We start from the raw sequence: 27959 nt of genomic DNA, 5'->3' as shown, positions 1-27959 counted from the left end.
TCTCTGCATGTTTCCTTTTGAGCTAGCAGTAAGGTCTTTTAATAACAAAAGGGTGACCGTCATACCCACTCGAACTTTCTGTGTTGTCCTGCTTCCAGCTCTCCTCTTGGCAACAAATCCAATCAGTGCATAGGATGGAGGGGGCTCGACTTGAGCATCCTCTTAGAAACTGAGATGAAGATATAAGGAAGAAATGGTCCCATGGCTTACACTCCTGAAGTGCTTGCCACTTGGTGCAGTACTTTTCTCAAGGCCAATTTCACTTCTTTGTTCCTCAGTGTATAAATTAAGGGATTCAGGGAAGGGGTGACAATATTATTCAACACCTGAATCACAGAATCCAGCCAAGGGGTAGAAGCAGGTCTGAGATAGATGAGGACCACGGGCCCATAGAACAAGAGGATGGAGGTCAGGTGAGCACTGCAGGTGGAGAAAGCTCGGCGCCTGCCCTCTGATGAGCGGATTTTCAATATAGAGAACACAATGCGAATATATGAAGTGACAATGAGCAGGAAACATAGAAGAGCCACGATGCCAACATTGGTGAAACTCACCATCTGGGCTAGAGAGGTATCTGCACAAGCCAGGGGCAACACTACAGGGATATCACAAAAATAATAATTTACCTCATTTGGGCCACAGTAGGGTAACTTAAAGATAAGAAATGTAAGTACAGCTGCATGCAGACAGCCACCCAACCAGGTACCTATGGTGAGGACAGTACACACCCTTTGGTTCATAATGACTGTATACCTCAGTGGGTGACAGATGGCTGCAAAGCGGTCATAAGCCATCACAGTATAGAGAAAACACTCAGTGCAGCCCAGAAAATGGTAGAAGAATAGTTGGGATGCACAGCCCTGGAAAGAGATGGTGTGACTGCATCCCATGAGGTAGAGCAGCATTTTAGGAGAACTTACTGAAGGAAAAAATATGTCAAACACAGATAGATTTGCCAGGAAGAAATACATGGGAGTATGAAGCTGGGACGAAGAAATGATGGCTGTGAGGATGAGCAGATTCCCCAACAGAGTGAGGAGGTAGAATGTCAGAAACAGAATAAAGAGTTCAGTCTCCAGCCCCTTAGTGTGGGGTATTCCCATCAGGATGAACCTGATCACTACTGTGTGATTCTTCAGTTCCCAAGGAGGATCAACCCTGGAAAATAAAAATAACTAGATAGAATGTTACAAGTAACAGAGTAAGAGAATCACAGAAATGTGGAAATGGAAGCTAACTCAGAGGTCATCTGGTCCAACCCATATCTGAACAGCTAACTCATGTACAATACATTGATGCCACTCCTGACAATCCCACTTCTGCTTGTAGATCTTCAACAATTAGAAAGCTACTACTTTCCCAAGATAACCCATTCCACATTTTGGCCACTTGAATTGTGAGAGAGAAAAAAATATTATAGTCCATCAAAATCTATTTCTATGCAATCTCTACCTACTGCTCTTGGCTTTACCTTTTGTGACCAGGCAGAATAAAACATAACAGGCAGATGTATTTTCTTATTAGAAAATAAACTCCTTGGAAGCAAGGACTCTCTGTACTTTTGTATTTGTATCCCTACCACTGTGGTTGAAATTTAGCAAATGCTTATTGAATGCTTTGTATTCGTTCATCTTTGTTAGGAAGGGGAACTTCTCAGCCTACCTAAAAATCACCTATAGGATCCTGCACCCTTCCATACCCTGCTCTCAAATAATCAGCTCAGTTTATGTTTAATGAATTCAATTCTGTGAGAAAATGTTGTTGGGGGAAGAAATGTTAAGGAAACCAGTTCTGATCTAATAGTCTGTTCTGGAATGTGTTAAAACCTAAGAAATGAAAAGACTAGATTCAATTATAGGTTTACTGAAGGGAGCTTGGCCAATCTACCTGCAGTTTATAACAAGGACAGTGATCAGGCTTCAGTTGGCTGCCCAGTGGGCAAAAGTAGCCCTAAACTTCTCTAAAAAACCTTTAAAAAACACACACACAAATGTGGCCCTAGAAGTTTAGAGTTGAAGAGGTTAGACAAGATACACATGACATAAACTGAAATATAAAGCTACTAAGTTATTAAAAAGTTTAATAGTTTCTGAACCATTATAATATGAACTAAACTTCTTATGTCTGATGTGCACACAAGAGGGAATGGATTAAAACAAAAGCTATCCTCATGAGCCCCCAAAAGTTAATAAAGTACCATAGATCTGAGTCTAGAAGTACACTCAAACCAATTAGTCCAACACCATCGTTTTATAGATGAGGAAGTTGAGGTTGATGGAGATTAAATGCCTTATCCAAGGTCGGTAAATGTCAGCTGAAGGTTTTGAACCCACCTTCTCTGATTCTAGAATCAATGCCCTTTCCCCTGTACCAGACAGGTCTCCTTTGGAATCTCCTTTGCCTCTATTGCTGTAAACAGTCTCCAGCCACTGAAAGTCACAGGTATGAGACAGGTTCAAGACTTCAGCAAACTCTGCCATGGGGTAAATATCTACTGAGTAGATCTAGCCCCCTGTTTCTGTACTGGTTTTCCCCCTTCTCCTGGAATTTGAAGCTCAGGGAACCTTTCTCTAAATCAGCTTTCAGAAAAAGCTGCAAAATAGGGCCTTTGAGAAAAAATAACATTTCAGTTTAACATGAGAATAAAATTTTAACAATTTAATTATAATCTAATAATAATCAGCAATAAAATATCTAATCTAATAACTAGCAATAAAATGAGCAATTCCATAAGTTGTAAACTCCCCATCAATAAGGGTATTCAAGGAGAACTTGAATGACTACATCTAAGAAGAGACTTTTGCAATGATTGGCATAGTACCCATGACCCCATGCATCTATCCCTATAGAGAACAGTTAAAGTCTTAGACATTTACATGGTTAAATTAGTTTGGAAGAAAATTTTTCTGTGCCTTCCTTCTTTTCCTTGAGTGAGAAATGAAAGCCTTTAGTTGAAAGTTCCTTCTAAAAAGGTGCTGTGGAGAAGGGGTTGGTTTCCAGAAGCAGGAATCCTTTGAAATCCTTCTCCTTTGTCATAAAGTTACATTGAATCACACAGACCTGGCTGTGCTTTTGTCCCCTGTAGTAATTCCCATTGAGACTCCAACAACCTTAATATTCCCCTATGTAGAGGAACTTAAATGGCCTTGATCTCCCTTTGGAATCCATTCCCTGCTGTGCTGCTGACTCTTTAGGGGGGTCTGATGAACAGAGGGACCAATTTACTCTATGTCCCTTATTTCTGAGGCATTTGTAATACTATAGAGATTTGTGAGATTTGTTATATGTAGGATACTGATGTCTATGATTTCAAGTTATTCTTGCAGCATTGATATATCTAGATTTTGGGGAAAGAGGATTGACCTTGACCCCTCTGGTATGGAAAGAGATAATATTTGTTTGACCATGACTTAGTTGATAGAGATAGAAGAAGAGTCTCTAATGTGTCCTAGAATACATACACAAATAAATACATGTGTTCATGCATACATATGTATTTAATAGTACCATTACCACTAAGGCAAAACAAGGGAAGAAGGAAGAAGGCTATTCCACAATCATCCTTTTGGATAACCTTGGTGTTTTACTCATTTTAACTCTCTAGTCAGGTGAGGTTTTTTTCTGGAATGTTGTGTGTGGGGTGGTTACCAAAAAAAATAAAATAAAATAAAATCAACACATCAATTTCCATCTCTTTCAGCTTCTTATTCATGCCCTTATTAAGTTTTTCTCAGGATTTAAAAGCAGTGTAGGTCATGAATGTCACAGAGATTATTAAAATTAAAGAAAAATGGCTCTAATCAGCTTATCCACACCTCTGCTTAAGCTAAGGAAAATCTCCCCATTTGGGGATTAATTTATGCTCTTTGCTCAGTCTTGAACTGTGCCATTATTGACTTGGACTAAAATCTTGATAAATGTCCATATACCTTAACAGAAATTTCAAATAGTATAGAAACACAGACAAACATTGAAATAGAACAGGGCTTCTAATTGTAGACTACAGTGGCTGCAGCCTGGTAGTTTGAATCTCTTCTTTCTTCCAGCCTCCTTCTTACAGATCAGAGTGGGAAGTGGTATTTTAAAGTAGTTAGAGGAGTAAAGGGAACTGGTGTATTCCCCAGCAATAGTAGAGAGAAGAATGGGAAAGATGGATGCTATGAACTGGACTTCAGCTTCTCATCAACCACTGAAGCTTACTTACTGTTCAACTGTCTCCTGTGGTCTGCTATCACTGGCTTACCCTATCCTCTCTCTCCTCAATTTCATGCATACTTTTCATGGTACAAAGTCTCAATTCCTCTTGTTTTCTATGCTTTTTGTTATAGTGGCAACACTAAATCTAATGTCTTGGCAGGAGAATGGGGAGCTAATACCACTCACCATTCTCTCTTCTTCTATCTCTTCACAGTTTCTCTTTATCTTAGGTGTATCATTTCTTCCTAGAAAGCCCTTTCAAAGTGAAAAGCCTTAGGAATCATGAGTAATTCCAGGTAAATATGTAGACTTACACATAGAAACTTAAAGTCACCAAATCTCCATGACAATATTTCTGTGGAAGCAGTGATATTGCTCCTTCCTTCTTGAAATTCACTTGAGTATTGGGACAGCTAGGTGGTGCAGTGAATAGAGCACCAGCCCTGGAATCAGGAGGACCTGAGTTCAAATCTGGCCTCGGACACTTAACACGCAAAAAACTAGCCGTGTGACCTTGGGCAAGTCACTTAACCCCAAGTGCTCTCCAGAAAGAAAAAAGAAATGAAATTCACTTGAGTATACTGGATATCTATAAATATAGACCACAAACAGCATGACTAATATAAACTTTCAATATGTCCAGAATGTTTATCTCCAAATCACAGGCAATGGCTGCTTCAGTGACTCAATGGTTAAGTTATTTGCAGAACATATTATGTGCCCACATCTTGATCATATATACATACACAACCATGATGGTATAGTTTACATATAGTAATGACATCAATGCAGAGCTAATAGGAATAATATCAATTGAGCTATATAATAATAATACATGCAAAAGATCACTACACATATAAACAAAAAGTACATAATTGATATATCTATGACATAACTAATACTGGTATAAAATCAAATACACATAAACTACAAAATATAACTCAAGATCATGCAGCATTAACATATGCCAATATATTAAATACCATGCAAGGCATTTATTACATAGGTGAGTATTAGTCTTGTCATCGGGTTGTATATATAGCAGCTTCGCCTTCTTATCCTGCAACACCATCTTAGTCTGATCATAAGTCAGATGCCCAGCTCTTTTGTGACCTAACTTTTATGCACTTATAATACTGATAACACAGACCTATCATGAGCAAAATCAGATCTGTAGTTATGTATTTTTAAGCCTGCACTTGGTGAGAGCTCAGGCTCTCTCTAAGCATTCCCAAACTCAATGAATTGCCTCTGTACCATAAGGGTACAGAATCTCAAATTCAAAGTTTCTAGCCCATATTTTCTACTCATGATTTTGAAACTGGGGATGTCTCAAAATTTTATACCTGCTTTTCAAGAATGAAGCAAAGGAAGATCAGAAGATACTATATGATAAATGGACACAGGAAGAAGCTCACAGTTGGAGAAAGACAGGGGGCCTGAAACTCAATTGAGAGTAAGGTAGCGTTCTTGGAGGAGTCATCCTGAAGACTGGCTCTCAAAGGGCAAGAAAATAGCATAAGTGCCTTACAGGCTAAATTTGGTGATGGATTATTGTGTAACCCTGTATCAGGACCACATCAAAGGGAGAAGAGAGACCCTGAGTCTTTTCCCCGGAAAAGTAGTTCTAATAAAGTTCCATTTCAAATCTGAGTGAAATCCCTGAATGTAGGATAATTCTGTGTTTAGTTGAAGGGTAATGGATTTGCTCCAGTCTTTTATTTTAACTTGATATAAATTTTTATCATTTAAGTGTGTTTCCTGTAACAAACATGTTGTTGGATCTTCCTTTCTAATTCATTCTTCTATTCTCTTCCATATTGTGATTGAAAATTCACAGTCACATTGTGCATTAGTTGTGTATGTTCTTCAATTATATTCTCTTCTACTTTTCCCTCTCTTTCCTCCCCAATTCCCTCTTCACAAAGAAGGAGGAAAGAAAAGAGCATGATCAACAATAGTACTCTATGCTTGATTCAGTCTATTTCTGCTACCCTGCCCCTCTTCTCTTATCTCCTATACCTCAGTTACAGTTTCTTGGCCTTTGTTCATTAACCTCTTCCTCTTTTTTTCTCTCTCTCACTCTTTCTATCTCATTCTTTACTATTCTATTCTCCCTTCTTCCCTCCATTCTTCCTTCTTTCTTTGTTTCATCCTTTCATCTTTCCTTTTCATAAGACTAAAACTAACTTGTCTTAGCAAAAGATTGGGTATGGGGGTGTGTGTATGAGAGTGAGAGGTTGTAATGGGAATGGGAATTTGAAGTATTTCCCTGTGCCTTAATAAGCCTAAGAGAATTTGAAGACTTTCCCTGCTTTTAAAATAAACTATGCCCCCTAAGAGGCTGAATGTAATCACATGGAGCCTGTGGTGGGAGGAGTTTGCTGAAGCATGAAGCAGAACCCACAGGAAGCTGGGAGTCAGAGCTAGAGAAACTCTGGTGGGAGAGAGAAGATGTTGAGGCAAGGAGTTAGTCAGATTTGTGAGTAGATATTGATCTTGTATTGGTTTGTGGAAAGGTTAAAGAATGCTGTGGCTCTCTGTGTTGTTATGACTTATTAACTTCTTTGCTGCTATGATGGAATTGGCTTCCTGGTTTTGGGATTTGTTTTTATGATGTCTGAAAAAAATGTTTTGCTTCTGTCCTCTATGTGGAAAGTTTGTTATATTTTGTGATCAAGCACCATGGGGGAATATTTATAGTCACAGTCATTATATTTATCATGATCATGGGTGCTGTAGTTACTGCATTGAAACAACAGAAGTCAAAGATGGCATCTAAGTTATGAACATGGGTGATTGACAGAATGGTGTTATCATCAATGGTATTAGGGAGATGAGATCCCCATCAGTATCCATATAAAAAAAGATGAGTCATACATGGGCACAATTTCCTTGGTGAAAGCTCTATTGTCAGAGGGAGCTATGATTTTAGAACCTTCCTCGGTCACTCAGACCCAAGAGACATGTTTAGCCTTGCGCTGCTGTTTCCACTTCTTTACCAAAAGTTCATTCAGCATGAATGGTTGCTTCAAAATAATAGCATCAGAAGAAACAATTACAAGGACTTCTGGGAGCCAAGATGGCACAGTAAGCACTAAGTTGCTCTCACTCTCCCTTACTGACCTCTAAAGTCCAGAAAATATTGCGCCAGGAAAAATCTTGGAGCAGCAGAGCCAGTAGAAAGGGTGCAGAAGTCTTTTAGCCCACAAGGCTTGGGGAGTTAATGGAAAAGGTCCTCTTGCTCTGGTGGAAGAGAGCAGTACAGGATGGGAGGTATCCCAGTAAGACAGTGGCAAGTGTCACCTCAGCAAATGAGTGGGAGATCCAAAGGACCCCAGATCAATACCAGGTAAGTTGCCACACCCCTACAACCTCCAGCTGTCAGCACTTGAGGCCCCAGAACAAAAAGCCAGTGACCAGCTCCCTGACCCCTAGCAGAAGAAGTTTGGGACAGTGCCCCGTGTGCTCCAGCAGGAGAGTTCAACTTTAAAAGTCAGGAAATAGACAAACATCATGAACAAAAAGCAGAAACTGGCAATGAATATAGATTCTTTCTATGGGAAGATCAAAATACATATTCACAAGAGGATGACATTGTCAACATACCCATATCCAAAACCTCAAGGGATAAGATGAACTGGTCTCAAGCCCAAAAAAGCCTTGGTGAAGAGGTTACCCACTAAGAGGGTTAGGGTTGCTCTGGAGACCACAATATATCAACACACCAGGTCCTGCATAATGAATTCAACTCAAGTCTTCTCAGCCAAATAAAAGTTAAGTTTATTAAAAGTTCACTTGTATTAGACACAGAGTAAGTCTGTGCTAGGTCATTCTATAACACTCTTACTATTCTATGGCATTCTATGGTGCTCTCACAATTTTATGGCACCATCACTATTCTATGGTGCTCTCAAAAACATGAAGACAGGATGGGGTCTTATATACAGAAGGCTGTGGGAGGAATCTAGGGGTAGTCTCAGGGAGGAATTTGGGGAGGGTCTTCAGGAGGAGTTAATGAGGTCAATGAGTGATTAAGGGTGGGAAGCCACCTGGAGACTACAGAAAATTGTGGGCTAGGCTAGTTCAAGGGTGGGAAATAGATGAACAATGGAGGGCTAGGCTAGTAACTAGGCTAGAGTTAGTAGTTAGTAACTAGGCTAGAGGTCTGGGCCCAGCCACAATGTAAGGCTTATTGCCTCATGAAAATGCCTCATCAAATGAGACAATTTAATCAGAGTCCAAGGGAGTTTCTCAGAGACTGAGACTCAAGGAGAGCTCCAAGGGGCTCACAGAGCCCATACATCATCATTGGAAGAGCCCAAGAAGGCTTTCAAAAGTCAAATAAGAGAGGTAGAAGAAAAAAATGAGGCGGAGGGGGGGTGTGTGAAATAAGAGGTATGCAACAGAGAGTCAATAACCTGGAAAAGTAAGTACAATTGACTGTAGAAAACAATTCCTTAAAATATTCAATTGGCCAAATGTAAAAAAAGGAAAGTACACCAAAAAAAAAAAAACCCAACTCCTTAAAAAATAGAATTGGCCAAATGGAAAAAAGGCACAAAAATTCACTGGAGAGAAGAACTTTTTTTTTTTTTTACAGTTGTCTATGTTTATTGCATAAGCCAAATAGAAGGGTACTATGTAGGAGGATCATTTTTTAGTCTTCTCCTCTTTGGACAAATTCTTGATGATCTCCTCTTTCTTAGTCTGCAGATGCTCTTCCAGATGCTTTCGTGCTTCCTTAGTCTTAGACCTGTGAGCTTCAACCTGGTCAGCCAAGAGCTTCTTCCAGACCTTGTCTGCCTTCAGTTTACAAATGTGCTCCATCAGGATTTGCTTATTCTTGAACATGTTTCCCTTACCTTCAAGTACAGACTGTGTGGTAAACGTGGCAGTCAATCTTTTTGGATTCATGATATCTTCAATACAGATGGTGCAGAATCCTCATTAGCCTCATTCATGTCACCCTCTCAGGCATACAAGCATTGGCAGAATCCTTTGTCTTTCCAATACCTATGTGCCTTCCCTTCAGTTGAGCCAGAGTATTTTTTTGGCATCTGGCCTGAGAGTGCACAGTAATGGGCTTCTGGATGATAAGCCTATCTTCAATCAGCTTCCAGATCTGCTGATGGAAATTGGTATTGGCAATTTCATTGGTCTCATTGGTGTCAAGCCATATCTTCTTCTTTCTACATCAAAGGACACTAGAGGCAAGCCTCTTCTGAAGCCTGAGCATACTCATGGCTGCAGCCACAGCATGGAAAAGGAAAGGAGAAAGCTAGAAGAACTCTTTAGAAAGTAAAATTGGTCAAATGGAAAAGGAGATACAAAAGCAAATTCAAGAAAATAATTCAATAAAAATTAAAATTGGACAAGTGGAAGCTAATGATTCTATGAGACATCAAAAATGAGACTTCCAAGTCTTTCTGATGAAAAGATCAGAACTCAAAAGAAGTTTTCATCTTCAAATACAAGGCTCAAGAAAGGCATAAAAAGGTAAAGAGGAAAGAAAAAATGTTATTTATAAAGGGCAAACTGTTTACATCCCTACATGGGGAAATGATACTTGTAACTCTTGAGAACTACATCTTTATTATGGCATTTAGAAGGAGTATACATAGATACTAGTGTGGGTATAAGTTGACTTTGATGTGATGATAAAAAATTCTAATTAGGTGGTGAAAAAGAATTGTGCTGGGAGAAGAGGAAAGGAGGAGGAACAAAGAGCTATTACAGTAGAGGGACAGAGGGAAGGGAGATGAACATTGTTTGAACCTTACTTTTATCAGATTAGGCTCAAAGAGGGAATAACATACTCAGTTAGGTATAGAGATCTAACTTACTCTATAGGAAGCAGGAGGGGAAAGGGGAAAGAACAGGGAGGGGTGCATAGAAAGGAGGGCAGACTGAGGGAAAGGTGGTCAAAAGCAAAACTCTAGTGAGGAGGGAAAGTGAGAAAGGAGGGAGAGAAGCATAAATGGGGTAGGGTGTGGGGGTAAAGAGGATGGAGAGACAGGCACATAATCATAACTGAATGTGAATAGGATGAAATCTCCCATAAAACTGAAGTGGATAATAGCATGTTAAAAAAATAATCCTTCAATATATTGTTTACATGAAATACATTTGAAGTGGAGGGATACACACATATTAAAGGTAAAAGGCTAGAGTATAATATATTATGCTTAAGCTGAAGTAAAAAAGCAGGGGTAGCAATCCTGATCTCAGACAAAAGGAAAGTAAAAAAAAAATATCTAATTAAAAGAGATAAGGAAGGAAACTGCATCCTGCTAAGAGGTACCATAGACAATGAAGTTATATTATTACTAAACATATATGCACCAAGTGGTATACCATCCAAATTCTTAGAAGTTAAAATAGTTACAGGAAGAAATAGACCATACTAGTTGGGGACCTTAATCTCCCCCTTTCCGAATTAGATAAATTTAATCACAAAACAAACAAGAAAGAAGTTAATGAGGTAGGTAAATGTTAGAAAAGTTAGATATGGTAGATCTCTGGAGAAATTGAATGGGTATGGAAAGGGATATACTTTTTTTTCTCAGTGTTACATGGCACCTACACAAAAATTTACCATGTAATAGGGAATAAAAACCTCATAATCCAATGTAGAAAGGCAGAAATATTAAATGTATCCTTCTCAGACCATGATTCAATAAAACTTACATGCAATAAAGGGCTATGAATAGATAGACTAAAAATTAAAAATTAATTGGAAACTAAATAATCTAATCCTAAAGAATGAGTGGATCAAACAACTAATCATATGCACAATTAATAACTTCATCCAAGAGAATGACAATAATGAGACAACATACCAAAATTTATGGGATGCAGCAAAAACAGTCCTCAGGGGAAGTTTTATATCTCCAAATGTTTACATGAATAAAATAGAGGAAACCAAATTATTGGTATCAAAAATGAAAAGGGTGAATTCACCACCAATGAAGAGGAAATTAAAACAATCCTTTGCCCAATTATATGCCAATACATCTGACAATCTTAGTGAAATGGATGAATACTCACTAAAATATAAATTGCCTAGATTAACAGGAGAGGAGATAAAATACTTAACCCCATTTCACAAACAGAAATTGAACAAGTCATCAATGTATTCCCAAAGAAAAAAATTAAAGGGACAGATAGATTTACAAGTGAATTCAACCAAATATTTAAAGAACAATTAACTACAATAATATATAAACAGTTTGGGGAAATATGTGAAGGAACCCTACCAAATTCTTTCTGTGATACAAATATAGTGCTGATACCTTAACTAAAAAAACCAAAACAGAGAAGGAAAATGATAGAGCAATTTCCCTAATGAATATTGATGCAAAAACTTTAAATAAAATGTTAGCAAAAAGATTACAGAAACTTATTATAAGAATAATACAATATGACCAAGTAGGATTTATACCAGGAATCCAGGCTGGTTCAATACTAGGAAAACTATCAGCATAATTGACCACATCAACAATAAAACTAACAAATCATATGATTATCTCAATAGATGCACAAAAAGCTTTTGACAAAATACAATACCCATTCCTATTAAAAAACAGTAGGGAGCACAGGAATCAATGGAGTCTTCCTTAAAATGACAAGTATCCTCTATCTAAAACCATCAATAAGCATTATATGTAATGGAGATAAGCTAGAAGCATTTCCATTAAGATCAAGGGTGAAACAAGGATATCCATTATCACCACTGTTATTCAATATTGTACTAGAAATGTTAGCATTAACAATTAGAGAAGAAAAAAATTGAAAGAATTAGAATAGGCAAAGAAGAAATAAAGCTATCACTCTTTGCAGATGATATGACAGTATACTTAGAGGATACTAGAGAATCAAGTAAAAATTATTTGAAATAATAAACAAATTTTGCAAAGTTTTGGGATATAAAATAAACCCACTTAAGTCATCAGCATTTTATATATTGCTAATAAAGCCCAATAGCAAGAAAGAGAAATTCCATTGAAAGTTACTGTAGGCATTATAAAATATTTGGGAGTCTACCTGCAAAGACAAACCCAGAAACTATGTGAACACAATTATAAAACATTTTTCACACAGATAAGTTAGATCTAAATAATCAGAATAAACATCTGTTGCTCATGGGTAGGTTGAGCTAACATAATAAAAATGACAATTCTACCTAAATTAATTTATTTATTCACTGACATACCAATCAAATGACCAAAAAAATATTTTATAGAGCTAGAAAAAATAATAACAAAATTCACCTAAAAAACAAATGGTCCAGAATATCAAGGAAACTAATGGAAAGAAATGCAAGAGAAGGCAGCATAGATATACCAAATATTAAATTACATTTAAAGCAGCAATCATAAAAACTACTTGGTACTAGCTAAGAAACAGAGTGGTGGATTGGTTGAATGGGTTAGAGACACAAGACACAATACTCAATGACTATAGTAATCCACCAAAGAATTCAGCTTCTTGGAAAAGAACTCACTATTTAACAAAAACTGCTGGTAAAACTGGAAAATAATATGACAGAAAGTAGACCTAGACCAATACCTTATACTCTATACAAAAAGAAAGTCAAAATAGGCACATGATTTAGATATAAAGGCTACTAGTATAAGGGAATCAAATAATAGTTTACCTGTCAGATTTATGGAGAACAGAAAAATCTATGAACAAAGAAGAGTTAGAGAACATTATGAAATGCAAAATAGATCATTTTGATTGCATTAAATGAAAAAGTTTTTTGCCCAAAGTCAATTCAACCAAGAATAGAAGGCAAACAGAAAGCTGGGAAACAATTAACACAGACAGTGTCTGATTAAAGTGTCATCTCTAAATATATGGAAAACTGAGTCAAACTTATAAGGATACAAGTCATTCCCCAATTGATAAATGGTCCAAGGATATGAAGAGGAAGTTTTCAGAGGAAAAAATTAAAGATATCTATAGTCATATGAAAAATGCTCTAAGTCATTATGGATTAGAGAAATGCAAATCAAAACAACTCTGAGGTACTACATCACACTTGTCAGATTGGCTAAAATGACAAAAGAAGAAAATGATTCATGTTAGAGAAGATATGGGAAAATTGGAAAACTAATGCACTATTGGTGAAGTTGTGAACTGACTCAAACATTCTGGAGAGCAATTTGGAACTATATCTAAAGGGCTATAAAAGCTGTGCATACCCTTTGACTGAGCAATACCTCTTCAAGGTCTATATCCCAAAGATATCATTAAAATGGGGAAAAGACCCACATGTATGAAAATATTTATAGCAGCTTTTTTATAGTAGCTAAGAATTGGAAATCAAGGGGATGCCAATCAATTGGGGAATAGTTAAACAAGTTGTGTTATATGAATGTAATGGAATACTATTGTGTTATAAGAAATGAGGAACAGACAGACTTCCTAAAATCTTGGAAAGACTTATATGAACTGATGCTCAGTGAGGGGAGCAAAACCAGGAGAACACTGTACATAATTACAGACACATTGTATCTGTGTTGACTAACTTTAATAGACTGGGCTCTTCTCAGCAATGCAAAACTATAAGACAACTCCAAAAGACTCATGAGGGAAAAGGTTATCCACATCCAGAGGAAGAATTACAAAGTCTGAATGCAGATTGGTGTAAACTATTTGCTTTCTCTCTTTTTTGTTTTGTTTTTTTTCTCTCTCTTGTGGTTCATTACATTGGTTATAATTCTTCTTTACAACTTAACTATTGTGAAAATATGTTCAATGTGAAAGTATATGCAGAACCGATATCAGATGGCATGCTGTCTCTGGGGGGGAGTGGACCTGAATGTTGTAAACTAAAAATAAATGAGTTTAAAAGAAAAAAAAGAAATGGTAATTGAAGATATGCCATGAACAAGTTTTGGTGTATTAATGTAATGGAATATTATTTTGCTATAAGAAATGATAAGCAAGCTGATTTCAGAGAAACCTTGAAAGACTTACATGAAGTAAGCAGAACCAGGAGAACATTGTACACAGTAACTGAAGCATTATGTGATGACTAACTGATAGATTTAGCTCTTCTCAACAGTGCAAAGATCTAAGATAACTCCAAAAGACTCATAATGGAAAATGCTATCCACATCCAGAAAAAGAACTGTGGAGTCTGAATGCAGACTGAAGCATACTGCTTGCTCTCTCTCTTTTTTTTTGTTTGTTTGGTTTCTTCCTTCTGCATTTCTTTTGACCGGTCTGACCTATTTGGGAGAGTACAACATATGCTGTAGCACCAATGAAATATCTTTAGCTCCTGTGATCACTGTAAAGACTGTGACTATAAGAATCACACGACGTTCATCGAAAAATATATCAAATTCTCCAGATAGAGGATAGAACTGAAGCATTTATTTAGACACCAGAAAACCCAATCCCAAAACCAGAGAGCTGATTCCATCATAGTACCAAAGATATTAAGAAGCCGTAATAATGCTGAGAGCCATAGCATCCTTCAGCCTTCCCACAAACCAATAAAATATCAACATTTATTCACAAACCTTTCTATCTCCTTGCCTCAACCGCCTCTCTCCCACTGTCTTTCTGGCTCTGACCAGCTTCCTGTGTGTTCTGCTTCCCCTCAGCAAACTCCTCCCACTACAGGTTTCATGTGACTACATTCAGCCTATTAGGGGGCAGAGTTTACTTTCAAAGCAGGGAAGGTCTTCAAACTTCCCCCCCCCCCCCCAGATCTATTAAGGGGCAGGGAAGACCTTCAAATTTCCATTCCCATTACACATGCCTGACTTAAATCATGCTCATATAAGAATATGGTTCATTTTACACAATTGGTTTAGATAGTAGATCTTTAATATATTCTGGTGGTGGTTATATTTTCTCAAAAAATATTTTATTGATAGATCAATAAGACTTCCTTGCTTTGCTAGGTCTCTGATTTTCTTTCTTCTGGTATGTGGGAGCCACAGAGAATACAAAGGAAAAAAATGATTGAAAGAAGGAAAAGGAAATTAAGGGAGAAGAGAGGAAAGAGAAGATGATGAGAGGGCAAAACAGCAGATACTTACATGACTGAGCAAGAACATATCTTTTATAGGTTGAGCGAATATTTCTGACCCTTCTACAAGTGTTCCTGAATGAAGAATGAACCCCTTTAGCTCTGACTTGTCCCTGCTAAGGTACCATGGAAGTGGGGTTGGACTCTTTAGGCAGCAAACTTTTATTATTTTTCTTCATAGTTAGGGATATACTCTGGTTGAAAGACACAGACTTAATTGTACTTCTCCACCTTGCTGTAGTTTCCTCCCAGACTCTAGAAGCCTCAGAGATCTCCCCATATCTAAAAACTTAAATCACCTTGATGTTCCCTTGAGCCAATTCCCTGTGATTCTTCAGGGAACCTGATGAGCAGAGGGAGCAGCAATTAGTCTAGAGTTCATTCCTTTTCTTCTTGGCACAGTTCTAATGTTATGGAGAGGTGGGATATTTTATCTAATTCCATTTTGTCAATGCCTATGTGGAAAAAGTGGATGGATTGGAGTGCAGTGAATTCTGGGAAAACATTCTCCTCAGATAAAGTAGCTTCAGAGGCCAAAGAAACAGAGTTATGGTTGTTACAATGGATAGAGTTCCAGGTCTGGAGTCAGGAAGACCTGAGTTTAAAACTGGCCTATCTTACTTACTAGCTTACTTCCTAGTTGTGTGACCCTGGGCAAGTCACTTAACCCTGTTTGCCTCAGTTTCTTTATCTGTAAAATTAGCTAGAGAAGGAAATGGCAAGCCACTCCAGTATCTTTGCCAATAAAACCCTAAATGGCTCCCCAGAGTCAGATATAACTGGAACACTGAATAATACAACAAATAGAGACTCTCCAAATATATTTGATCCCCCTCCTTACTGGCAAGATAGTGACGAGCATAACGGATGCTATATTCAAGGAGGCCTATACTATAATAGAGACTTACTGCCAAATATGATATTCTAATAAGAATATTCAGGGACAAATGCATTTTATTCCAATAGGAACAAATCTGACCTTTGACAATTCCTTTGAAATGTTAGCAATTTCTTAAGTGTGGCATACTCCCTTCATTTCCATTCTAATGCATAATGCTGTTGATTTACAGTATACTGTGAGCCTAAAGACTGTAAAAATCTAAGATGCATCCTAAAGAAGCCTAGGCACTAACCCAAGAGATCTTCCTTAATGCACTAAAACACTTCTTTTTCTTTCAGTCTGGCTACTCATTTTTTGACTCCCAGGCTTGATGGTGGGTAACCATATCCCTAAATTCTCAAGGAACCCAGAATAGGCAACTCTCACAATTCCTTTATCCTATAAGAAGAGTTTGTATTATTTTCCTCACAATATTTTCCTCTTATTTACTTATATCTTAAGCCAATTTTCCATTCATAGGACCATTTAAATGAAATTTTATGTTTTTGGCCTTTGCATTTTGCTGTTGTAAAGAACTCAGTCATCTGACAAGTTCACTTTTCACTCTGCACTATACAATTCCAGATATTTCTTTTTTTTTTTGGTCCACTGATTGTTCTTTATTAACACAAATATATACTCCATTACCTCTCAAATAATTACAGCCAAACACAATTTTCCTTCACAGAATCAGAATTCCAGAATTGAGGCCACATAGTACAACATATACCTGGAAAAGGATTACTTTTCCTTCGAAAATTGGGACACTTGCCTTTTTTTTCAAATCAAATGCTTTATTAACTTCTGGTTTACATCATTAATTTCTCCCAGATTTTGAGTTACAAATTTTCTCCCCATTTTTCCCCTACCCACCACCCTAAAATAGCGATCCCACTGGATATCCCCTCCTCCAATCTGCTCTCTCCCATATCTTCTCCCATACCTGCTTCAACTTTCCAGTAGGGCATGGTGGATCTCTATGCCCCAGGGCTTGTATATCTTATTTCCCAGTTACATGAAAATAATAATAATAATAGTATATATATATATATATATATATATATATATATATATATATATATATGTAAAACATTTGATTTTAAAACTTTGATTTCCAGATTCATACCCTTCCTCCCTTGTCACCCACTCTAACTGGGAAGATAAGCAATTCAGTATAGGTTGTACATGTGTAGCTATACAAAACATTTCCATAGTGGATATATTGTGAAAGACTGACTGTATTTCCCTCCCTCCTATCCTACTGCTTGCTGCTGGCCTGCTGGGCTGTCCTCAGTGGGAGGTTAGCTTCTCTGTGTCATTTTCTGGGTTCTGTAGCTCCAAAATTTCTTCAGAGTCACCTTTTATATGAATTGGGGGAGGTGGAAGCTGGAGCCCCTGTTTATACTCTGCCATCTTGACTCTGCCCCCCAATTCCAGATATTTCAATTAAAATATATCAGTGAAAACCATGTACCCTTTTTGACCTTATCTTGGTATATGAAGTGAGATGTTGGGCAATACTTAATTTCTGACATGCTCCACCCCCCACCCTCCAGTTTTCCCAGCAGTTTTTGTCAAATAATGAATTTTTATTCCAAAAGCAAAAATATTTGGGCTTACCATATACTACATTACTATTATCATTTACTATAATGCAATATGTACTTAATCTATTCCACTGATCCACCATTCTATTCCTTAGTACCAGATTGTTTTGAAAATAATCACTTTATAATACAGTTTCAGATCTGATATGGCTAGACCACCTTACTTCACATTTTTACTGATTTCCTTTCATATTCTTGACCTTTTGTTCTTCTGGAAAAATGTTGTTAATATTTTTCAAGCTCCATAAAATAATTTTTGATAGTTTGATTTGTATAGTACTGAATAAACTGATTAATTTAGGTAGGATTATCACTCATTTTTATTATATTGATTCATCCTATTCATGAATAATTAATACATTTCCAATTTTTTAGATCTGACTTTATTTGTGTAAAAAGTGTTTTGTAGTTGTGTTCATATAGTTCCTGGGTTTTTCTTGTCAGTTAGATTCCCAAATATTTTATGTTGTCCACAGTTATTTTAAATGGAATTTCTTTTTCTATCTCTTGCTGCTAGACCATGTTGGTAATATATAGAAATGTTGATGATCTATGTGAATTTATCTTTTATTCTTGTGACTTTGCTAAAGTTATTCATTGTGTCAAGTAGTTTTTTTGTTGATTCTTTAGGATTCTAAAGGGTTATACAATATAGGTGGCATATAATAAGGAAATTAGGAAAGTAACAAAAAGTTTATTTTTCCAGATCTATAGAAAAGGAAAGAATTTAGAATGAAAGGAAATATTAAGAGTATTACAAAATGTAAAATAGATCATTTTGATTATGTGAAACTTAAAATTTTTTTACGAACAAAAACTAATGCAACAAAAATTAAAAGGAAAGCAGAAAACTGGGGAAAATGTTTTTGCAAAAATGTTCTATGATATAGGCCTCATTTCTCAAATATATAAGCCATTCCCCAATTGATAAATACTCAAAGGATATGAATAGGCAGTTTTCAGACAAAGAAATCAAAACTGTCTATAGTCAGAGGAAAAAATGATCTAAATCAATACTAAGACAAATTCAAATTCAAACAACTCTGAGGTATTACCTCACTCTTATCAGATTGACTAATGTGACAAAAAAGGGAAAATGATGGATGTTGGAGGGGATGTGGGAAAACTGGGACACAAATGCAACTTAGCAAAACAACTTCCTGCAATATTTCAAAAGGAAAATATACATTATTCAATTGCTTTGGATGGAATCAACTGATACTACTGACTTGCCACAGGTTTTATACTTCATTCAGGTCATAACAGAAGGTTTTCTTTGCTACAGAGAGTTACTCACTTTGGACACTCTTCTGAACAGAACATGGGGAATATTTCAAGATAATTGTTGTGAAGTTGGACTGAATTTGGTAAATTTAGTGAGCGTATGTACAGATGGTGCACCTTCCATAACAGGAAAACATGAAAGGTTTATTTTAACATATCTAGATGCTCTCATTTCTTTTCATTGTATCTTGCATCAGCAAAATCTCTGTGCTAAAGCTACCATTTTAATTGACACTTTGCAATAAATTGTAAATATTGTTAACTATATTCATACAAATGCCGCACAGCACCATCAGTTTAAGATGAGGTATTCAGTGTGAATTTACCATATCATTCTAAAATGCATTGGCTTTCACAGGGCCAGGTGTTAGACAAAATTTTATCTCTGCAAGAACAGATAATTTTATGAAGAACAGAATCAGTAATGTGAATTATTGAAAGAAGATATCTATAGGTATATTTTATTTCTGTGTGGTATGTAAAATTAAAATGACTTGAATATTTCTTTGCAAGGTAAAACAAAGTTTATATATGATATATAGCAAAAATCCAAACATTTGGGGGAAAATATATTTTTTCAAAATAATTCTTCAAAAGGAAATTTTGGATGAACACGTTCCCCAGTTTGCAAAGGTCATTGATCAACAGGATGATATATGTGAATCATTTGAAGAATATGCAGCTGTTATAGACCTGTTAATTGGAGAATACAATGAAAGGTTCATGACCTTGAGAATCATGATATCACACTCAAATTTCAGCCTCTTCTAGTTGATATCACCAAGGCACAGAAAGAATAACAGATGGATTTGATTGAACTCTCAGTAGATGACATTTTAAAGTCATTGTTTGATACTAAGAAAGACTCAATTGAAATATTCAAAAATGCAATAGAAAATCTATGTCTTTGGCAACATGCCCAATAAAGGTTTTTTTTTGCTTTTCATCTCCTTATTGATGCAAATCCATATTTTCCTGCCTAACTAAATCAAGACACCCTTAAAGTCAGAAATGACTGATACCCATCTAGAGCATCAACTGAAACTGTGGACCTCCATGCTACAATCAAATATCCAAATGTTTTCCAACAAAAAGCAGATACAACAAAGTCATTAAAAGATTAGTTAACTTTAAGATTAACAAATAGTTTTCATATTTTGAAATTATTGAATATATGGATTTTTTTTAAAATAATGTACATTTTTAGGTATATCTAATTGAAGTTTCTTGAATGTGAACTTCTTTGATTACAGCTAAGTCAATTTGGCCTTCTAATGTGAAAAGTTTTCTCACCCCTGTCTTAGAGTAATACAGAGGCATGATTAGATGATTTCTAATTAAATAATAAAATTACAACCTCTTTCTCATTAACTAATCTTTTAGTTTCATCCCCATCTGTAATAGTAATGGAATTTAAAGACCCCCCTGTATTGGCTTGGTTTTCAGATTGATAGTGTTAAAACCCAAAGCTTGTGAATCCCACTTGTGGGATGGACTTGTTGACATGAAAAGAGAGGGCTGAACTGGGAGGAGCTGGTGACGTGAATTTAGAGAGGCACAAGCAGAAAGAGAGGCAGAAGAAGTTTTTGGAAGCAGTATCATGGAGGTAGAAAGACAGAGAGGCTTTCTGAGGGCCAATTCAAGCTGCCCAGGACTTTTGAGAGTTGCTACCCAGAGCTGCCAAGGACTAAGGAGACATGGCGATGATGCCAGTACTTTGTCTGTTTTGATGTTGTTTTGCCAGATTCATCCATTGGCGAAAGACAGTGCTGTTGTTGCAGAAGTCCTTAAACTTTGCTGTTGGTTCAGAGCTCTTGAGACTGTTCTGCAGATAGAGAATAAATTGTGTCCACTGGTGATGGACAGTGCTCATGTTGCAGAGGTTCTGGAACCTTGCTGTTGGTTCAGAAGCCCTGAAGAAGGATTTTCTTGTTGTATGTTTACAGAATTCCTGGAAGAGGGTTTTGCTAATGATTTCAGGGGTCTTAGGACTGTTCTGCAGACAGAGAAAGAATTAATGAGGACACTGGCAATGTATCTTGTGGCCTTGCTAAGCTTTGTCTCCCAGGAACAAAGATTGCTGAGAAATTGCCTCAGGTCAAGATGAAGAAAAGACCTCTCTTTGGGTATTAAATGCTGTGCTTAAGCTTGTTGTAACTCTAGGGTAGATGGCCTTTTAGGTTGTGATCCAGGGCTGAGAAACTTTTGACTCTTTTGTACTCTGTGATTGCCGAAATGAATGTACTTTGTTTATGATTGGAAACTAATCTCCATTTGAGAAGAGTGACTTTGTGATCGACTAAATGAATGTAACATCCAGGGGTGGAGTAGTACTTGGAAAATATTGAATTACACTTGGTGAATGTTGTATTTTCAATTATGCTATATTTTGATTTTCTCTGTTCTTAATTTGTCACTGAATAAAATGGAGAGTAGCTATGCTGGTATTTTGAACCTTGGGAAGTTGCCTTTGCTTGGCATTACATTATGGCATAGTAGGCAGGTTTACAGAGCATAGGGCTTATATTTGTTCCAGGACCCATTGGCCATTTAAATTGAGATTGTAAGGCCAAGGATCCTGGAGAGGTGGAAAAAAAAGTTTCCCAGCTCTGGATCACAACTGAAAAGGCCAGTTACCCTTAAATTAACATGACCTGGTTTAGTTTGGGCTGGACCAAATTGGAAGGCCAGAATTTCCTGTATATCCAGACCCAAGTCTACTAAGGTTGCTGGTAGTTATATTTTGCCTCTCTATATAAAGTTTTGGATAAATAAAAAAGGATTCCTATCATCATTTTTCAAGGCTAAAATATTTCCTGGAAGGATTTGTTGTTTATCAATGAAATCATTCATTTTTAAAACTATATGTCTTGGAGTTTGCCACAGGTATTTTTTTCCAGAAAGGTATCTGTACAATCATCCAATTGGCACCTTGTTTTTTCTGTTCAGAAATTCTGGGCAGTTTACTTAAATAATTTTTTGCATAATAGCGTTTGTCTTTTGTCTTTTCTTGTTATTATGGAAGCACTTTAATCTTTAAATTACATTTACATATTCTGTCTTTAAGAGCATTAACTGTTTCTTTTTTTTCCCCCATGATACCTTCTTCTAACGTTATAGCTTTTTCCCTTTGCTCTTCCAGATTTTTTTTACTTATGTATAATAAGTTATCTTCTCTTTGGTTTCTTTGGTAAGACTTGCCACTGTGGATTCAAGGTTTTTTTTTTAATTCTTCCAATTATTTCTGCTGTTCAGGTCATAAATTCAAGTCTCATAATTCTTATTTCTATTTTTAAAAATTTTGGAATATCTTGCTGGGTTTCCATACTCTCTTCAGAATCCACAGGGTCTTATGCATCATTAGGGATTGATTCATTTTCATTTGTCTTACAATATTTACTCATAGATGCCTGAACTCTTTTTATCTGATCTTTTCCTTTTATGTTCAAGGACATTAATTATGTTTCTTCCTTTTTAGGTTTCTGTTAATTTTGGGTGAAAGGGGTTACCTTATTTTCCTCTATTGATCAATTTCTAACACGTTTCTCTTTGATGGCAGTTTCCCTACATATAGGATCTCAACAGAATGTTGCAAACTTCTCACTCACTGTTCAATTCATGTTTAACAATCTTCTTTCTCTGCTCATAGTGATATCCCAGAAGTCAGAAATAAACCTAGATGGATTTTGAACTCTTTCCCTCAGTTTTGAGGGGCACACACACATAAGTCCAGTCCCATTTCCTTCTGTTCTTCAATTACTTGGCTAAACTCTGTTGTGCCAGAGTGCTGCCATGCTGTGCATGCTATGCTTGTTCTTTTTTTATATTTTTGTTATTTTTAATTAAATTTTATGTTTATTTTTAGTTTACATCATTCATTTCCACAAGATTTTGAGTTACAAATTTTCTCACCATCTTTTCCCTACCCACCACGCCAAAACAGCAATCTCACTGTACACCCCTCCCCCAATCTGCTCTCCTATATCCTCTCCCCCAAAATATATATTTTATATATACACACAATCACATATGTATTCATATGCCCATATATCCTCCTATATAGACATAAATATGTATGCATATACATATATATATATATTCCCTTAACCTATCCTCATCCTGCAAAAAGTTTCATAAGTTACAATTATTGTTTTTCCATGTAGGAATGTTAATAGTTCAACTTTGATAGGTTCCTTATGATTTCTTTTCCCTGTTAACCTTCTCATGCTTTTTTTGCTTCTTGTATCTGAATGTCAAATTTTCTCTTCAACTCTGGTTTTGCATCAAGAAATCTTGAAAGTCCTCTATTTCATTTAATGACCATATTTTCTCCTGGTACATGATACTCACTTTTGCTGCGTAGGTGATTCTTGGTTTTAATCCCAGTTCCTTTGACCTCTGGAACATCATATTCCAAGCCCTTCGATCCCTCAATGTAGAAGCTGCCAGATCCTGTGTTATCCTGATTGTATTTCCACAATATTCAAATTGTTTCTTCCTGGTTGCTTGTAATATTTTCTCTGGAACCTGACTATAATATTCCTAGGAGTTTTATTTTTGGGATCTTTTTCAAGAGGTTATCAGTGAATTCTTTCAGCCTTTATTTTGCCCTCTGGTTCTAAAACATCAGAGAAATTTTCCTTGAGAATTTCTTGAAGGATAATTTCTAGGTTCTTTTTTTGATCATGGCTTTCAGGTAGTCCAATAATTTTTAAATTAGCTCTCCTGGATCTATTTTCCAGGTCAGTGGTTTTCCCAATGAGATATTTCACATTGCCTTCTATTCTTTTTTTTCATTTTTTTTTGTCTCTGTTTAATAGTGTCTTGATTTCTCATAAAGTCACTAGCTTCAATTTTCTCCATTCTAATTCTGAAGGAATGATTCTCTTCAGTGAGCTTTTGAGATTCTTTTTCCATCTGGCAAATTTGGCTTTTTAAGGCATTCTTCTCCTCATTGCCTTTTTAAGCCTCTTTTGCCATCTGAGTTAGTCTATTTTTTAAGGTGTTATTTTCTTCAGTCAGGTTGTTTACTGTCTTTTCGTGATTTTTTTTTTGCATCATTCTCATTTCTCTTCCCAATTTTTCCTCCACTTCTCTTCTTTGGTTTTCAAAATCCTTCTTAAGCTCCTCTATGGCCTGTAACCAATTCATATTTTTCTTGGAAGTTTTCTGTGCAGGAGTTCTAACTTCGTTCTCTTCCTGCTGTTCCATGCTTTGATCCTTGTTGTCCCCAAAAGAGGAATCCAGAGTCGGGTTGCTATGCTTGTTTTGTTTCCTTTCCTTGCTCATGTTGTCACTCAATTACTTGACTTTTGAGCTTTTTGCTACAGTAGAACTCTGCTTCCAGAGAGGAGAGCTTTGTCCCAAATCAATGGGGTTTTCACAGATGTTTGAGCTATTAGTTGAGTTCCCACTCTGAAGCCTCCACAGTCTCTGACACCTGGTCACACACCCCAGGACCCCCCTCCCCCAAGGCAGCAGTTGAGATTCAAGCAAGTTAAAGCAAGAACAATTACTCCTCAGAATGGTCTCTTGGTCCCCCTACAATCTGCAATCCAGGAGCTCTGAAGCAGTCACGTGGTGGTGGCTGCACAGCCACCATGCCTCAGTTTCTTCTCCCTCTGGGGACAGAAGCTGCACCACACTCTCAATACCCCTGTTCCCAAAGTCCACACGGACCTTTTACTTTGCCTTTGGCATTTATAAGTTGATAATTCTTGAAGCCACAACAGATGATGGTGATCCACTCTCCCAAAGTCCCTCCAGTCACAGCTTGTAGTGGCCACCCTGAGGCTAAAACCAAGGTTCATATGGGGCTGGGCTCTAATCCCAGCATGCTGCAATGGACCCTTCCTTCCATTCTGCCAGGCTGCCTTCAGCGGTAAATTTGTTTCTCTTTGTCACTTTGTGTATTTTATAGCTCTAATGTTTGTTTAGAGTCATATTTTATATGTATTTGAGGTGGTTATCAGGGGAGCTCAGGGAGCTTTCCTGCTTTTATGCTGCCACCTTGCCTCTGCCCTCCCCACCCCATGCTATGCTTGTTCTTAAGTAAATTTTAGCCCTGTGGATCTCCTTTGGGTGGAGTGGGGTGTAGAGTTGAATTCTTTTGAATTTTGCTGCTAGAAGTATTATGGGTAGTGGGCAGGGGATGCTGAATGGGCACATTAAGAGTTAGGAATTTTTCTCTGTTGTTAGTTCATTGGAGTTTTCCTTATTTGAGTTCTTGTTGTCATCCACTGTGGAGACAGCTAAAATAGCCTTATCTCTTGGATAGAATGCCTAGTTTTAGAGAGGTTTGAGAGTTTATGAGAATCTAAGAAAATGTCTAGTTCTCTACCTTATTAGTCACTAGAAGACTCCAAAGTGTTTTATCTAAAATATTGAACTGACCAAGTAAGCCCTCTGCTCAATGGGTTCCAGTGACTTTCTATTGCAATATAAATTTCTCACTTTGGTATTTTGAGTTCTTCATAAACTGACACTTTCTTAAATTTCCAGGTTTCTTCTATTTCTTCCTCTCTACACTCTCTGATATAGTTATATTGAGCTAAGTGCAGTTCCTCAAACATGATAACCTACCTCCAATCTCTATGCCATGTGTTATTTTAGTTTCCCTGACTTTCAAGATTACATTCAAATTTCACCTAGAAGAGGCTTTTCCCACTTTTCCAATCCCCCTGGTTGCCAGTGTTTCACCTCTCAGAAAGTGCTGTGCCTCCTTTTTGTTTCTTTTTCTATTTCTGTCTTTTTCCATCTTTGTCTACTTATTCCATATTTATATACATGCATACATACACAGACACATATATATGCACACATATATGTGTGTGAAACTCTCCCTCTTACACACACAAGCACATCCAGGATCATCTATACACATATACATATGTATGGATAGATTATGAAAAATAATTTTTCTTAGCAATCATTATCTTGGAAAATCAGAGTTTTCCCAACCCCCTTTCTTTCAAAGTTCAGTCCTTCTTCAGAAGGACCTTAAGATCTAATCTAAATGGGTCTATTCCTGGTCATTATGTTGCCCAGACAAGTCTGGGAAAATGTTGATTCCTATTGTTAAGAAAAGTGATGTAGAAATTGATATGTCTTTAATCAGGATTAAGTGACCTAAGTCACTCACACCTCATTTTAATATAGCCTACCTCCCAGCATGTTGACCAGAGTTGATTGGTGTCCCTTGGGAACACCTTCTCTTTGAAGGGCATGTAACCTATACCCCCCAAATCCCAAATCAAACCAATTCTGAACTGGCACCCTTGGGGGGTGAGGCCCTCATTTTTGCACTGTAATTCCTATGCAATGCATGTCAAGCCAGCTTGAGAGAAATTAAACCATGGATACATGTACTCTAATTTAATTTTCTCTTTCTTGGAACAGGCTGTTTCAAATTGGGGTTCATGGGGTTCAATATATATATATATATATATAATGTATATATGTATATGTACACATGCACATGGACAGAGTATATATAATACACATATATACAGAGATATATACATACATGTTTATGTATACATATATGCATAGGTGTATAAGTGTGTGTATATACTTATGCACATATACATACATATATGCATTTACAATCTCTCCCACATTAGAAGGAAAGTACCTTCAGTACAGGGAATGTATATTTTTTTGCCTTTCTTTGTATCTTTAGTGCTTCCCACACTCTCTGGCACATATTAAATTCTAATTAAATTCTTGGCAATTAACTGGCTGTTGCTAGCTCTCATATAGTCTATAAGCATCCTATTTTTTTTTAAAAATTCCAAACCTTGAGCACTGGAATAATTTAAATCACACCCAGTTCATAATAAAGCCCAAAATAAAAAATTACTGAATCCTATGCTTTTCCCAAACAATAAACACAGAGGGATCTTGTATCTCCTAAACCATTCAGGTAATTGTATGGTATGAAAGATTTGATCTGCTGTCAGATACTGTTGATGAAACCTTTCATAATTCCTTTTCAAATATTCCTTTAAAAAAAGCCTTTGACTGGGGTGGCCAGATAGTGCAGTGAGTAAGAGTACTGGCCCCAGAGTCGGGAGACCTGGGATTGGTTCTGGCCTCAGATACTTAACACACACACAAAATAACTGGTCATGTAACCTTGAACAAGTTACTTAACCCCAATTGCTTAAAAAAAAATAAAAAATAAATAAAAAAGCCTTTGATTCATGTATAGATTGTTCTCACAAACATCTAGTAAAGATGGCATTGGACTTGGTAGCTATTAATCTTCTATAGGATAGGGAGCTATGGCTATAAAGTAATTCATTTGATAAAAGACCTGGGGCTTTATCAGTCCCTACAGGAACATTAGCATGAGTCAGTAGCATGAAATCACAGCTGAGAAAGCTAATATAATCTTAGGCTGCATCAATATAGTGATGTGACATATAGGACTAAAGGGCTTATATACTTGTTGACTATGGCTCTGATCAGGCAGCATCTGACAATTGGAACCATTTCAAAGTAGAATTCATGTCTGGTAAGGTTACATTACCTACCCCACCCTCCCTAAAGTTCTTCAAGCAAAGATCATTTAGGTAGTTTATAATGGAGGCTCTTGTTCAGATGCAGGTTGTAGTAAATGGATTCTAAGGTCCCTTACAACTTTGAAATTCTGGGATTCCTTTTTTTATATTAATTTGTTAAAGCAAACATATAACCTTGATTTCTACTATTAATTGCTAAATTTTTACAATTTCAATTTTGTATCTTCTACTAGTCAAAGGCTATTTTATGCTACTTTGCTCAACTTTCTTAAGGGAATGTTATTCTTTTGTGTTTAAGTTCTGCTTTATTTAGACTTTTCTATTATACAAAAACAGAACTGATGAACTTAAAAAAATATGTAAAATAGTAGCATGAAAATAATGAAAAATTTAGTATTGGATTGCCAGAATCA

The 27959-nt window shown here is 36.6% G+C and overlaps 1 protein-coding gene and 1 pseudogene across 1 annotated transcript; both read right to left on the bottom strand.

Annotated features, from left to right (window-relative positions):
* Positions 1–206: 206 nt before the first annotated feature.
* Positions 207–1136, bottom strand: LOC138147703 (olfactory receptor 10D3-like). The gene has a single exon (XM_069070276.1). It carries the CDS (start codon positions 1101–1103, stop codon positions 207–209), a length of 897 nt encoding a protein of 298 aa, XP_068926377.1. The 5' UTR covers positions 1104–1136.
* Positions 1137–8850: 7714 nt separating this feature from the next.
* Positions 8851–9445, bottom strand: LOC138147702 (large ribosomal subunit protein eL19-like; annotated as a pseudogene).
* Between the last annotated feature and the right edge of the window lie 18514 nt (positions 9446–27959).

The sequence above is a fragment of the Petaurus breviceps genome, unplaced genomic scaffold (assembly GCF_028583685.1).
Source record: "Petaurus breviceps papuanus isolate PSGF00001 unplaced genomic scaffold, PetGlider_PUasm1.0 90804, whole genome shotgun sequence".
Lineage (NCBI taxonomy): Eukaryota > Metazoa > Chordata > Mammalia > Diprotodontia > Petauridae > Petaurus > Petaurus breviceps.
Note: the sequence above shows the minus strand (reverse complement) of the source record. Positions and strands in the feature narration are given on the sequence as shown.

What these genes read in the sequence shown, in the direction of transcription:
- LOC138147703 (XM_069070276.1), bottom strand. Translation starts at nt 1,103, where the DNA reads ATGGGAATACCCCACACTAAGGGGCTGGAGACTGAACTCTTTATTCTG.